The 13,278-nt window shown below is 46.4% G+C and overlaps 1 protein-coding gene and 1 long non-coding RNA gene across 5 annotated transcripts in view; one reads left to right on the top strand and one right to left on the bottom strand.

Annotated features, from left to right (window-relative positions):
• Positions 1–230: 230 nt before the first annotated feature.
• On the bottom strand, positions 231–2,652 carry LOC147350129 (uncharacterized). Its single transcript, XR_015149175.1, has 2 exons — positions 2,514–2,652; positions 231–1,232 (listed from the first exon to the last, which is right to left on the bottom strand). It is a non-coding gene; the product is annotated as an uncharacterized LOC147350129 (long non-coding RNA).
• MYO10 (myosin X) overlaps positions 1,706–13,278 on the top strand; it is a 260,576-nt gene continuing 249,003 nt past the window's right edge. For 3 of the 4 annotated variants that reach the window (XM_086362496.1, XM_086362497.1, XM_086362494.1), the window contains exon 1: positions 1,706–2,228. In XM_086362496.1, the coding sequence (XP_086218622.1) occupies positions 2,208–2,228 (21 nt within the window). In that variant the 5' untranslated portion in view covers positions 1,706–2,207. Of the gene's footprint in view, positions 2,229–2,460; positions 2,650–13,278 lie in introns of those variants that run through there. The other variant, XM_086362498.1, reaches the window with a different exon arrangement.

Raw genomic sequence — 13,278 nt, 5'->3', positions numbered from 1 at the left:
TTTGACTAAGCCCTGTGATTGGTGCCTGGTTGGTATTTATCCTGGCTCCATCTTAACTTTCCGTGCAACCTGGGACACAATTGTTAATGGCTTACATGTGTAAACCTGTGAAACAGGGCAGTCACAGAGCACAGTATCAAGTATTAGTTTATACCCTGACTCTTTCTAAAGGGAATGGGTACAACGATATTAATGCTGAAGAACTGCTCTGACAGAGGTTACAAACAGGCTTGAGTTTTCACACAAGGATGACATTCATTCATTCTCTGAAACAGTCTGAGGATATTGGAAAGCAAGGCACTTCTATTTTCTCAATTGAAGACGGGAAGGACATCAATTAAAAAAAAAAAACCCTATAGAATATAGTTTTACTCCAATATGATATAGTTTCCTCAATAGTCTTAGGATAAACCACACCTGGTCGTTAAGTGGAGCTGGCAGTGGTGTGAGTGGCTGGATACCTCTGGACAGGCTTCCCAGGAAAGATGTCTTTCTGACTTGAGTTTTAAAGGATGAGCAGTTGCCAAATCCCCTAGAGAGAGTTTCTCAAACCACCTGTGGTTAAGAACCAGTCGTTTTTGTTCCCAATCTTCCAGGTACCAATACGAAACCCCTTATGTGCCAGGTATGACTCACCAGGAGTCTGACAACACCCAAACTGGTTTATTCTCGGTTCAAAGAGTCCACCAATCACGTGCTTCTGTGTCGTGGTGTTTTTTACATTGCTACAAAAGTTTTTAAACCTTTGCTCCCATTTTCTGTTACAGACAGGTTCCAGTTTGCAGAAGAGCACAAGGCAGCTGAAACTTGCTGGAAATGCAAGATTATCAGCGCTCATCCTAAGCAAGTCCAATCTGCGTTTTAACCAGATTCCCAGGTGATTCCTGTGCACGCTAAAGTTCGAGGAGTTGCCCCAGAGAACCCAGGACTCGGTACGGGGATGGGAGGATTTGAGCCTTCACCCGCTTCCATTTGGCTATCTGCTTTCTTTGGGTCCGTGGAAAGGGTTACATTTTTTTAAGGTGTAATTGGCCACGTCCTCTTCCAGTTTACAAAACTGAATTTTCCCGCCGCGACGAAAACTTGTAACCTGAGTGCAGGAGAGAAACTCCACACGGGTAGGCGGCTTCCAGAAATTCTGATCAGCCTCCGTTCTCTGCTTTGATCTGGCCCAACAGCCGGGGCAGCTCCTCGGATCGTGCTTCCGTCCCCGGGGTCGCTCATCTGCCGAGCTGCATTAATGAGATCCACGTTGAGCCGGTTCCAGGGTCTGCTGAAGATCAAAGGCACACACACACACACAAATCCCCCAACCCCTCCTCCTCCTCGGTGACTATTAGGTCTCTATCACTAGAGGGGAGTCAACTTCTCCTACCTTCCCCATGGTCGGGAGGGGAGGAGGCGGGGAGGTAGTCCGCGAGCCGCTCGGGCCCCGCCCGCCTCCGAGCCTCCAAGCCCGCGGCGGCCCGAGGCGCGGAGTGGGCGGGGCCTGGGCGAAGTTGGGGGCGGCTGGCCCGGCTAGGCCTAACCTGGCGGAAGCGCGGGGAGGAGCGGGCTGAGGGCGGGGCTCCTGGAGGAGTAGGGCGTGGCCAACGAGCTTCTGATGGGCCGGCTGAGTGGGCGGGGCTCAGATGTGGGCGGGGCGAGACGAACGAGTGGGCGGGCCCGGACGAGAGGGCGGGGCGGGCCGTGCGCCCCTGTCCGCGAGTCTCGGTGTGACCGTGAGCCGGTGAGACCCGGGCGCCCGAATCCTCACCGCCGCGGCGCTCGAGCCGGGAGAGCCACCTCCGGGGCTCGCTCTGTGGCCGCTGTTCCCCTGCCCGCCCCAAGCGCCTCGGGCAGGAGCGCAGAGGGAGTGGGGCGCGCTCCACAATCGCCCCCCGCCGCCCTCCCCCAGCCCGGGGGAAGAATGTGCCACCAGCTGTTCTTCTCCGCTCGCGAGCGCTGCGCCCAGGAGTGAGGAACTTGGAGCCCGAGGAGACAAAGGCTGCAGTTGGGACGGATGCGTTAAGAGACTGGGGTTTGGGCAAACAAAAGGTGCGAAAGCCGAGAAGGGGGAGACGGAGATGGCAGCGGGGGAACCCCGCGGGCTCGAGTTTCTGGGAGTCGCGCCGTGACACGCATGGTTCCCCCGGACCTTGGGCTGCATTGACTTCCGCGAGAGCTGGGAGCCGGACTCGGGCAAGTTGGGGAGCGCACGGGGAACAATGGACAACTTCTTCCCCGAGGTGAGTGAGCTCGCGGCCGGGAGGGCGGGCGCGGGCTCCCTTCCTGCCGGGGACCTGGCCTCCGGGGAGGGAAGAGATGCGCCCCCCACGCCGCTCGCACACCCGCTACCGCGCGCGCTAAGCCCGAGAGGGCGAAACTTTCGGGGAGTCGCCAGAAATCGAGCCCCGGGGTGGGAAGTCTCACGGCTGAGTAAGCCGGGGAGGGATTTTATTTTGTCCCGCGCTCTCATTTGACTCCGGGATGCCGCCAAGGTGAGCGTCCTGGCGCAGGGGCGGCTGGCTTACCGGCTGTCCCGCGGCGCCCCGGGCGAGGTGAGCCGGCGGACGAGGGACCCCGACAGGAGGGCTACCCACCCCGCTGCCGGGGTCCGGGAAACCCCATGAAAAGGCTCATCGGGGACGTGCCTTTTCTCCAAGAAAGGTCTGGTCTGGTATTTCCTTTGCAAAACGTGCCGGCTTCCTGTGAGAGGGGCGCAAACACTTCCAGAGGGGACGCTTAATGAAGTGTGAGAAGGGGGCGGCGAGCGTTCAGTCGTTGACTTGAGTTCTTTGCCCGTCGGACCTTTGGAGTGTAGGTTGTAGTGCTCCCCAAGAAGTGCTCCTTCAGGCTTTGAGATCATTCCAGAGCGTGAGATCAAAAGATCACATGTTTGTGCTGACTGTCCTTGGAAGATTTTGAATTCGAATGTAAAGAAAATCGTTTAGGGCGCACTTCGGTTATTTTGAGAGATGGAACTGATGTTCCTTTTAGGGTCATTGAGGGTGGGACACCACGGTTACTTGAAACCCTTGACTTGAGAACCTTTTTTTTTTTTTTTTCCCTGGGATCGAGCGTTACTGTGGTTTCTTGGCTCCCTTTCCTTTCTTGGTTGTGTTTATTTAACAAATTCTATTTAAGTTTGAGGTTTGAAGTGGCTCAAAGTAAACTTAGTTAGCTTAAGGAGTCTGATGTGACTTTCATTGAAAGCCAGGGGATGTTTTGTAAACCCAGGACAGTTTTGGAACCTTCCAGCAATTTAGATCGGTGAGGGTTTGCCTCTGTGTTGGCTATCTGGCTTTATCAGAGTTAATTGGATTTATTATTTCAAGTCATTGTACTTTCCAGGTGCCCACTTACTGTAATATAAATAGTCTATAATGGCCAAAGTGGTATATTCTTGTGTAATAGTAATATCCATTTTTTTTCCCCAAAAAGTGGCTTCTCACGTGTGATGCCTACATTCATTATGAAATGTGAATTGGAAAGTAGTTAATCATTCATTAATGCATATTTCTACTTTTTTTTTTTTAATGAACACTATAACTGTAAGACTAGCGTTTTCTAATCCATAGACCTTTGTTTTCATGCCTGTAAGAAGGCACCAGAACGTTCTGCAGGAGTTGCAGGTTAATCAGTGATGATAGACCAGCGGGCTATGTTTAATTGCTTTCATCTGTAAGAAAACCTGAGGCTCTGCCTGCGGGACACTAATTCTTAACTTTTTTTTGGTGGCAGGAAGGAGGTCCTTATTTTGCTTTTGTGTTGTGAGTCTCTTAGGAAATTTGATGAGACATAGAATTTGTGTTCGATTTGTTGGGGTCTGGGTCCCCGCGAAGCCTGTCTGTGGACCGCGGGAGGCTAATGACCTCCCCTTTGGAAGAACTCTGCCCCCTAGTGCACGTGTGGAGAACTGCAGGATAACGTGGAACAGCTGCAGCCTCCTGCCCTGGTATTCTACCCTTGGACTTGGAAATAACTCTCTCCTTACACTATACTTTTGTTTAGTGTAAGACGTGGTTGTTGGATTTTATATCCATGCTGCTGCTGCTGCTAAGTCGCTTCAGTCGTGTCCGACTCTGTGCGACCCCATAGACGGCAGCCCACCAGGCTCCCTTGTCCCTGGGATTCTCCAGGCAAGAACACTGGAGTGGGTTGCCATTTCCTTCTCCAATGCATGAAAGTGAAAAGTGAAAGTGAAGTCGCTCAGTCGTGTCCGACCCTCAGCAACCCCATGGACTGCAGCCTACCAGGCTTCTCTGTCCATGGGATTTTCCAGGCAAGAGTACTGAAGTGGGGTGCCATTATATCCATGAGTAACATAATATTGAAGTTGGCGTTCAGTGATCAACTTCTCCATTCCCTGCCTGTCCTAGATGAAAAATCTTAACCCAAAGGTTGACCCTTGCCCAAAGTTGAAGAGGTTACAGAACCCACAGCCTTTATCGTCTGTTGCTGGTGACTTTAGTACTGGGGGAAATTTTTATGGGCTTAAAGTTATACTTTTACTCTTGTGATGTTTTTGTATTGCAATGTTAATTTCTAATCAGAAATTTCTGATTAATTGATTTCTAGTCAATATTCATTTCTAATCAGAGTTCCTCCCCTAACCATAGTTACTTTGGATGGGAAGTCAGCAGGGCCAGATCGGCTATGCAGTGTTGTGTTCTCTGGAGACTTACTCCTCTACTGTAGATCCTGTCTCTCTTAAGTATCTTATAACAGAGCACCCTTTTGTTAAATTGTCCAGCAAAGAACATCTTGTAATGTCCTGTTACAGCAGGAACAGTAAGTGTGGAAGTGATATATTTCCAAGGACAGCAGATTTGTAGGGCCTCTTGTATTGCCAAGTGATGTCCTGTTCTTTGGTACCTTTTCCCTTTGTGATTTAGGCATAATGACTTGTTGCTTGTCAGACAGCAGTTTGAAGCTAATGTTAACAATTGGAAAAAAAAAAATTGTTGCATGTATTAGCTTTCTCTGTGAAGGGCCAAATAGCAAGGAAAGAGCTCCTTGTGACTAGCAGCTGCCACTTAGAGCAAGAGTTTCTCAAGCTGGGTACCAAGGACATTCTGGGTCCGTCAGTTCTTTGATGGGGGGACTGTCCTGTGTATCATGTGGTGTTGAGCCGCCTCCCTGGTCTCGACTCACTAGGTGTCAGTAGCATCCTCAAGTCATGACAACCGAAGTGTCTTCAGATGATGCCAGATGAGCCATGGGGGGCGAAAATCACTCCCAGTTGAGAACCACTGAGCTAGACCCGTGGAGCAGTTCCATGTGGAATTAATTCCTTTTGTGTTGCAGACACAGCCTTCTTGTCTGCTCTAAGTAGCACTGGGCTGCCGCTCAGCTGGAAGCGCATGAGGTTTGTGCCTAGCAGCTGATGGCTCCTGACTTCACAATGTACCCGGGAGTTGGAGAAACTGAGGGCCCCAGGCTCCCCAACTGCGTTTCCGTTTCTTCATGCCCTGTCTTAGATCTTTATGACTTCTCTCGAGTGAACTGTGTGCACGCTTCTGGGAAATTTGCCTTTTCAACGTTTAGAGGTAAGCTGTTCAAAAGTTGACTTTAGGAAGAACCTAAGGTTATGTGTGTCTGAAACCAGATGCACTTTTAAAAGTGAAAAGGCTCAGCTAGGAAAAGTGGCAAGACTACCACGCAGATGTGTTGATGTTTTGAAGTGGCTGCTGTTTTCCTCCAGGGCTGGGTAGAGTGCTTACAATACTGGAAGGGCCAGTCAGTGCTGGCTGGACCTCAAACAGCTGGACTTCTCTGTCTTCTGTTGTAGGAACAGGTGTGGCGTAATGGCTGATCAAACGAAAGATCTTCTGAGGGCTGTTAATGGGACACATGTGAACACTTTGATTTTCAGAATATGTAAGACATACACAAGTAAGATGCTCATAAACGCATAAAGCAGGTATTAATGTTTTAAGGACTACATTGTCAGTGGAAAACATTCCAGCTGTACCTGTTTCTCACAGCCTGGTTCAGCCTGGGTGGGAATAAACCCACCGCTCAAGGTGTTACGTGGAAGCATCTTCCTTATTTCCACTTAATTTGGAAGGGTGTCTTAGTTTTGGTTGTTACCTGGAAGCTCAAATAGTTATTTTAAGCTGGAACGAGTTCTTAAGCCTATTTTTCTCCCCCTTTTCCACCGCATCTTATTGGTACTTTTTTGTCTTGGTAAAAAAGCAAAACAAAACTGAAGACTCTTGTTTTGGGCAGCTACCCCCCGCCCTCCACCCGCCTCCCCATCATCCCTCAAGGGCAAAGGCAAACATTCAGGACTTCTTTGTCCCACTGCATCCTGCAGGTGACCCCTTTGACGACTGTAAAATGAAATCAGAGCGTTCCCTGGTGTCTTCTTGTCCCGCAGTGAAGTCACAGTGCCTTGCCCTTTTAATTTTTAAAAAATAAAAAAATAATTCTTTGGCTGCACCGGATCTCAGTTGGGGCATGCAGAATCTTTAGTTGCAGCATTTGGGATCTAGTTCCCTGATCAGGGATTGAACCCAGGTCCCTTGCATTGGGAGTGTGGAGTCTTAACCACTGGACCACCAGGGAAGTCACAGTGCCTTGCCCTTTCTGCACACCTGCAGGGATTTCTCTTGCACTTTTTGGCCTTGCCATGTTGAGTACAGCAAAGCCGCAGGAGCAGCGGCAAGCAGGGAGCCGTGGTCCCCTGGGTGCTCACCTCTCACCAGATCAGGCCCAGAGCAGTGTGGGCGGGTCAAGCACTGTTTAACCAGAGCCAGGCAGAGAGAGGGCGGTGTGTTTGCTTTTCCAGCAGCCTTTTAAGTGGGGTCACTTTTAAGGACAGGCACCTTGAATGTGCTCTTCTGTGGAGATTGGGCAGGGGGACGTAGGATACCTTCTTATAAATGGGTTTCAAAATTTTGCCTTCAGGATAACTGTTGGGTAATGCTCTCAGGTCATTGATTTGCAGGGAGCACTCCAGCTTCCCTGGTGGCTCAGATGGTAAAGAATCTGCCTGCAGTGCAGGACACCCAGGTTCTATCTCTGGGTCGGGAAGATCCCCTGGAGAAGGAAACCCACTCCAGTATTCTTGCCTGAAGAATCCCATGGACAGAGGAGCCTGGTGGGCTACAGTCCCTGGGGTCGCAGAGAGTTGGAGACGACTGAGAGACTAACATACACATGCACTCACGCAGGAGCTGTCCGGGCAGTTTGCAGGAAGCTGGACCTCACTCCTGGGGCTTTCATGCCCCCAGATTGGATGAAAGCACCTCATCACTAAGAGTAGAAAAGATGTGGGCTTTGGGAGCTTGGCTGCACACCCGCTCCGCACTTACAGGCTCTCAGGTTATCTGACCTTCCAGGGCTTCAGTTCTCTGTCTATGTTGTTCAGTCGCTAAATTGTGTCCCGACTTTTTGTGACTCCATGGACTGCAACATGCCAGACCTCCCTGTCCCTCACTGTCTCCCAGAGTGTGCCCAAGTTCTGTTGTCTGTAAGTGAGCATAGTAGTGTTGACCTTGCATGGTTGTTAAGAGAATTCAAGATAAGATTTACAAAGCACTTGGTAGGTGAGGAGTAATACAAGGTTAGAGTAACTTGGAAATTAAGAGCAAGTGGCCTCTGATAGTGACTGAAACTCCATTCCTCAATGGAGCAGGGAAATCTTGGCCTCGGGGCTGTCTCCAGTATCATTTCTGGTGTTGGACTGCATTTATTTTCTCCCTTTTGACCAATACACATCTGGCTGATGTTCCAGAATTCTGTAAGAAGCATATGTACATTGCTTATAAAGTCAAGTTCACATTCTTAGTCTAGTTTCCAAGGCTTGCTGATTTGGCAACTCTTTATTCGTTTCCCCTCTGTGAATTGGATTCCACAGGATCTATTACCCGGCCTACACCATACCTTTGTCTGTCCTGTCCTCTCTGTCGATCTGATATCCTGCCTGTCTAGCTCCTTTTTGAAACCAGCTCCACAGATCTAGTTCATGGTCACTCCTCTCTTTCCTGTGGACTTGGCTCTATTTCTTTCTGTCCTGGTTGTGTTAGGACCTGGGTATTCATTGAAAGGACTGATGTTGAAGCTGAAACTCCAATCCTTTGGCCACCTGATTTGAAGAACTGACTCATTGGAAAAGACCCTGATGCTGGGAAAGATTGAGGGCAGGGGCAGAACGGGACAACAGAGGATGAGATGGTTGGATGGCATCACCGACTCAATGGACATGATATTGGGTAAATTCCAGGAGTTGGTGATGGACAGGGAGGCCAGGCATGCTGTGATTCAAGGGGTTGCAAAGAGTCGGACACGACTGAGCGACTGAACTGAACTGTGTTAGGAATTTACCCCCTTTTAGCTGCTGCTAAGTCCCTTCAGTCGTGTCCAACTCTGTGCGACCCCATAGATGGCAGCCCACCAGGCTCCCCTGTCCCTGGGATTCTCCAGGCAAGAACACTGGAGTGGGTTGCCATTTCCTTCTCCAATGCATGAAAGTGAAAAGTGAAAGTGAAATCGCTCAGTCATGTCCGGCTCTTCACAACCCCATGGACTGCAGTCCACCAGGCTCCTCCCTCCATGGAATTTTCCAGGCAAAAGTACTGGAGTGGGCTTCCATTGCCTTCTCCCCCTTTTAGCTAGAGGCGTTGATATTTTCCTTCTCAAATGTGTAGTCTTGAGAAGGTAAATATTTGATTTATAAGTTTTATCACCTTGTTTGCACTCAAAGGTCCTCTACCATGGGATGCTATCCTATGTAGCTGTTGTTGTCCTCTTAAGTACAGGTTCTTTTTCTTTTTTTCAATGTCAGGAGGGGAGATGGTTCTGACTTTTCCTTTTGGTTATGAAGCATTTTATAATTCTTTGAAGACAGTGAAGAGTACTTCTGCAGTTTATTGAGTGCTATGTGCCAGGCATGTTTCTGAGCACTTTACATTCAGTAATTCGTTCAGTAAGTAATTGACAGCCTTATGAGTAGGGCTCCATTGATGAGGAAAGTGAGGCCCAGAGAGGTTAAGTGATTGGCCCAAGGTCACACAGTGATGGCCAGGCTTTGACCCCAGACAGGCTGTCTCCAGGGCCTCTGGGCTCTTCACTGCCATGCTTCCTTTTCCGTTGGTGTCATTTGTCTTATGCTCGCATCACTGTTTCTTTGTTGAAGTACCTTCAACCTTAGGCAGTTAGTAAATAGGTTTTGAGTTGAAAACTGCTTGGAGGCTTGGGAAAACCTGGCCCACACCCCCCAGAAACTCTGCAAACCCAGCAGGAAAATGTTCATCAGCTTTTGAGCATGCCTCTAATTTTTATTTGGTGTGCTTTTTTACTCAGGAAGGACATGTATCCTCATAAAATGTAGCTTCTAAAGCTGCAGGCCCCAAGCTCATGAGGATGGTAGGGAGATTTAGATAGTAAGGCATTTGGAAAACTAGAGTTTTGAGAAGTTTCTTTTTTTTAATTGAAAGAAAGGTAGAACTCATTTATCTCCCCAGTTCTAACTCTCAAGTTATCAGAGAATTCCTCTTGGAGGTTTTTTTGATGGAATCTTCTTTAAGTTATCTGGCTACCTTCCAGACTGCCTCTGTGTCTGTTGTTTTACTTGTTAGCTTATGAATGTTTGTGAGGGGACTGATCATTGACAGCGGAGTGGAACGTTTTCCAAAGAGCATCCTTGAATAAAACATTTTTCTGCTTTGCTAAGAGCCGTTCGGAAAATGTGTCCGCCAGGCTTAATGTACAAAACTCCCAATTTAAACCTACCCTCTCATGTTGCATGACATCACATCATCTGACTTTGCCAGTTATAGGAAAAAGTGTTAGAGTTCTTGTGGCAAAGCCATGACGCATCTGTTGAAACGTGGCCAGAGCAGGGGACGACCAGATGGCAGTTAGGCATTTCATAGTTTTACCTTCCCCCCAGCTTCAGGATCCATTCTTCCAGGATGAAAATTGCCTCTGTATACAGGCATTTAACATTCTGATAATTATTTTTTTTTAAAAAAAGAGATTTACATTAGAAAATGTAGGTAAAGTTGAATTTTTGTACTTTGCGGATGGAATGTTTATCTTGACTACCTGTCAGTGATTCAAGGGCAAGGTAAGATGAGGTTTGTATGGTGGCATGGACAGTAGCTTTTTCACTTGGCCTCTTAACTAATTCAGTTCAGTCGCTCAGTCGTGTCTGATTCTTTGCGACCCCATGAATGGCAGCACACCAGGCCTCCCTGTCCATCACCAACTCCCGGAGTTCAGTCAAACTCACGTCCATCGACTCAGTGATGCCATCCAGCCATCTCATCCTCTGTCGTTCCCTTCTCCTCCTGCCCCCAATCCCTCCCAGCATCAGAGTCTTTTCCAATGAGTCAACTCTTCGCATGAGGTGGCCAAAGTATTGGAGTTTCAGCTTTAGCGTTAGTACTTCCAATGAACTCCCAGGACTGATCTCCTTTAGAATGGACTGGTTGGATCTACTGGGTTCCAAAAAAATCCCATAGTTCTTTTGTGTCATTTTGGGGGGTCAGTTAATAACATGTAAGCAGTATCCATTATTGGAGAAGGAAATGGCAACCCACTCCAGTGTTCTTGCCTGGAGAATCCCAGGGACGGGGGAGCCTGGTGGGCTTCCGTCTATGGGGTCGCACAGAGTCGGACACGACTGGAGCGACTTAGCAGCAAGCAGTATCCATTGACAGTGATGTGCATTGTGGAGAGAGAGAGAAGTACCTCTTTGTAGAGTCTGTGCTCATGATGTCTGCTTTGTTAAAACCAGCCAGTGTGATAAGGCAAAGAAAAGAAATTAAAAGCTTTATACTCTTATATATAGATAATCCTAGGGGGCTTCCCCAGTGGCTCAGTTGGTAAAGAATCTGCCTGCAGTGTAGGAGACCTGGGTTCAGTCCCTGGGTTGGGAAGATCCCCTGGAGAAGGGAATGGCTACCCCAGTATTCTGGCCTGGAGAATTCCATGGACAGAGGAACCTGACAGGCTACAGTCCAAGGGGTTGCAAAGAGTCAGACACAACTGAGCGACTTTCACTTTCTTTTCATATAGATAATCCTAAGATTGTATATATGTATGTATGTATTCATATATGTTAGAACTAATAAGTGAGTTTTGCAAGGTTGCAAGATACAGGATCAATATACAAAAAATAACTATTTCTTTATGCTAGCATTGAACTGTCTGAAAATATATAAGAAAGGAATTCCATTCACAAAAGTATTAAAAAAGAAAATTTCAAGAATAAAAAAGGTCTATTTTAAAAGAAGCTTTTCTAGTAGCTGGCATACTTATGTGTGTGGCTACTGTTGATTTTTGGGTTTATCAGCTTCATTTACTTAAATTGGGTTACTAGAAATATATCAGTATTAGGAGTATTCTTAAGAAAAAAAAAAGCCTTGATAAACATAGATACTGTATATTACTTTTCCGTGTCATTCTTAGATTTATTTTTTTCCCCTTTATCCTGCATAGAGTATGTACTGTGTTTAGAAAATTTAGAAAATGCCGTGAACAAAGGACAAAAACTTCCTCGGTCTTACTGTTAGTGTTCTGTTTGCCTCTGTATCTGGTTCTGTGAGAGCACATATGCAGTGTTTCTCACTTAAGAGTTACTTGAGAAAAGCATTAGACCTTAAGAATCTTGCGTCTATACAGGCAGCCCCCATTGTTTTCAGGGCCAGGGACAAGAATACGAATGCACACCCTGAATCACATCTCTAAATATGTGTTGTAAATCAAGCTTCCAAATTGGTAAATAAGTGTCTTCTAATCTCCTACTTTGACAGATATACATTCATTGGGATGTAATAAAAAAATGTCTAAAGCTATGGGTTTTCTTGCCGAAAGTCAGATCATCAAAGATGAACGAAGATAATTATAGTTGCACATACGTGGGTGTTCTGTTGATGGACAAGTGATGTTTGCATGAATAATAGACATATGCTCCATAGTAAATTTTCCACAGACCTGCTTTTCTTGCCCATATTTCAGTAGAATCATTAATTATATGGTTGCAGTCAAGATTTTCGCAATAACTTTGTTTTACTGACAGCAACACTAAAGTAGAAGACCTTTCTTGAGTCATTGTGGTTCTTTAGTTCATTTCAGTTTGGGGAAGGCTGGCTTTGCTAAGGCAGATGTTAGTTGTTAGCACTGTCAACAAAATTCCTACATCAATATTTAGGTTAAAAAAGGAATGAGATTACCTGTTACAGGTTATTGATAGTGCAAGAAGTACACAATATTCTGGTTTTATTGTATGAGTCGTGTAAATAATATTGTGAATTTCCACTATTTCTGAAAATACTCCTCAAACTTTTCAATCTTGTGTATATTATAAAGGAAACTGAAAGCAGAAGTAATTCATTAAAAATCTGTTTTTAGATGAGACTAAATTTTAAGATATCTTGGCCAGAAAATAGTTTACATATAAAGATGTATTAAGGGATTATGCATGTGTTAATCTTTCTTCCTAGTCATGTAAATGTTTTTATTTCCTTACATTTCCTGAAAATACCAATTTTGTTGCATGTTTCACATGTATTGATAGTTTCTATTTGAAGAAATTTTTCTCTAAAATTAAAAAAAAAACCCACAGTTTTTAAAAAGTGAAGTGGCCAAATGAGGGGTTTGGGGTTTTGGAAGCTTTTGCTATTATTTATAGTAAGCAAGAATTTATATCAAATAATTGCTGCTACTGCAAGTTCAGAATTAATAATTTTCTGCCAAAGATTGGATTCACTCTTGAGTTTCTGTGTGTTAACTTTTTTTTTTTCTTTCTTTCTTTGTGATGTACAGGCTCTACTCTAAAGCCTACAGGCCAAGACAGGTGTCCTGGGGGTCTGGTCTCAGTGGTCCTGCTCATCTTCCTGGGCATGTGTTCCTATGTACATGTCCATTTTAGGTGTTTATCGGTGCTTGCTCTTACAGAAAACAGCACACATACGTTCTTATTCCCAGGTCATTGCACTCTTGCCTGATTATTTCTTGAGGTTAGATTTTCCGGGAGTGGAGATGCTGGCTCATAGGCTTTGCACATGTTTGCTTAGACTGTTTGGCAGAAAAGCTTTCTGAGAGGTGTCTGTGCAGCTCGGAGCAGGCACAGCTGAGACAGCCTGTCATGATGTACCTGTGATAACAGGGTCTTAGAGTCTTGATGACATGCCTTGTTTCACAGGGGAAACGCATGATACTTGGTTTCTGTGTCCACTGGTGGGTTGGGTTCTTCTCTGAAGCAAAGTGGAGGAGGGAGGCATTCCCTCAGTTAATTACTAGTGGGATGTCTATCCACATCCAACCCCAGAAAATCCCACTGTG

This window comes from Bos grunniens, chromosome 20 (genome assembly GCF_055505025.1).
Source record: "Bos grunniens cultivar Pamir isolate PY7600 chromosome 20, Bosgru_T2T1.0, whole genome shotgun sequence".
NCBI classification, from domain to species: domain Eukaryota; kingdom Metazoa; phylum Chordata; class Mammalia; order Artiodactyla; family Bovidae; genus Bos; species Bos grunniens.
Note: the sequence above shows the minus strand (reverse complement) of the source record. Positions and strands in the feature narration are given on the sequence as shown.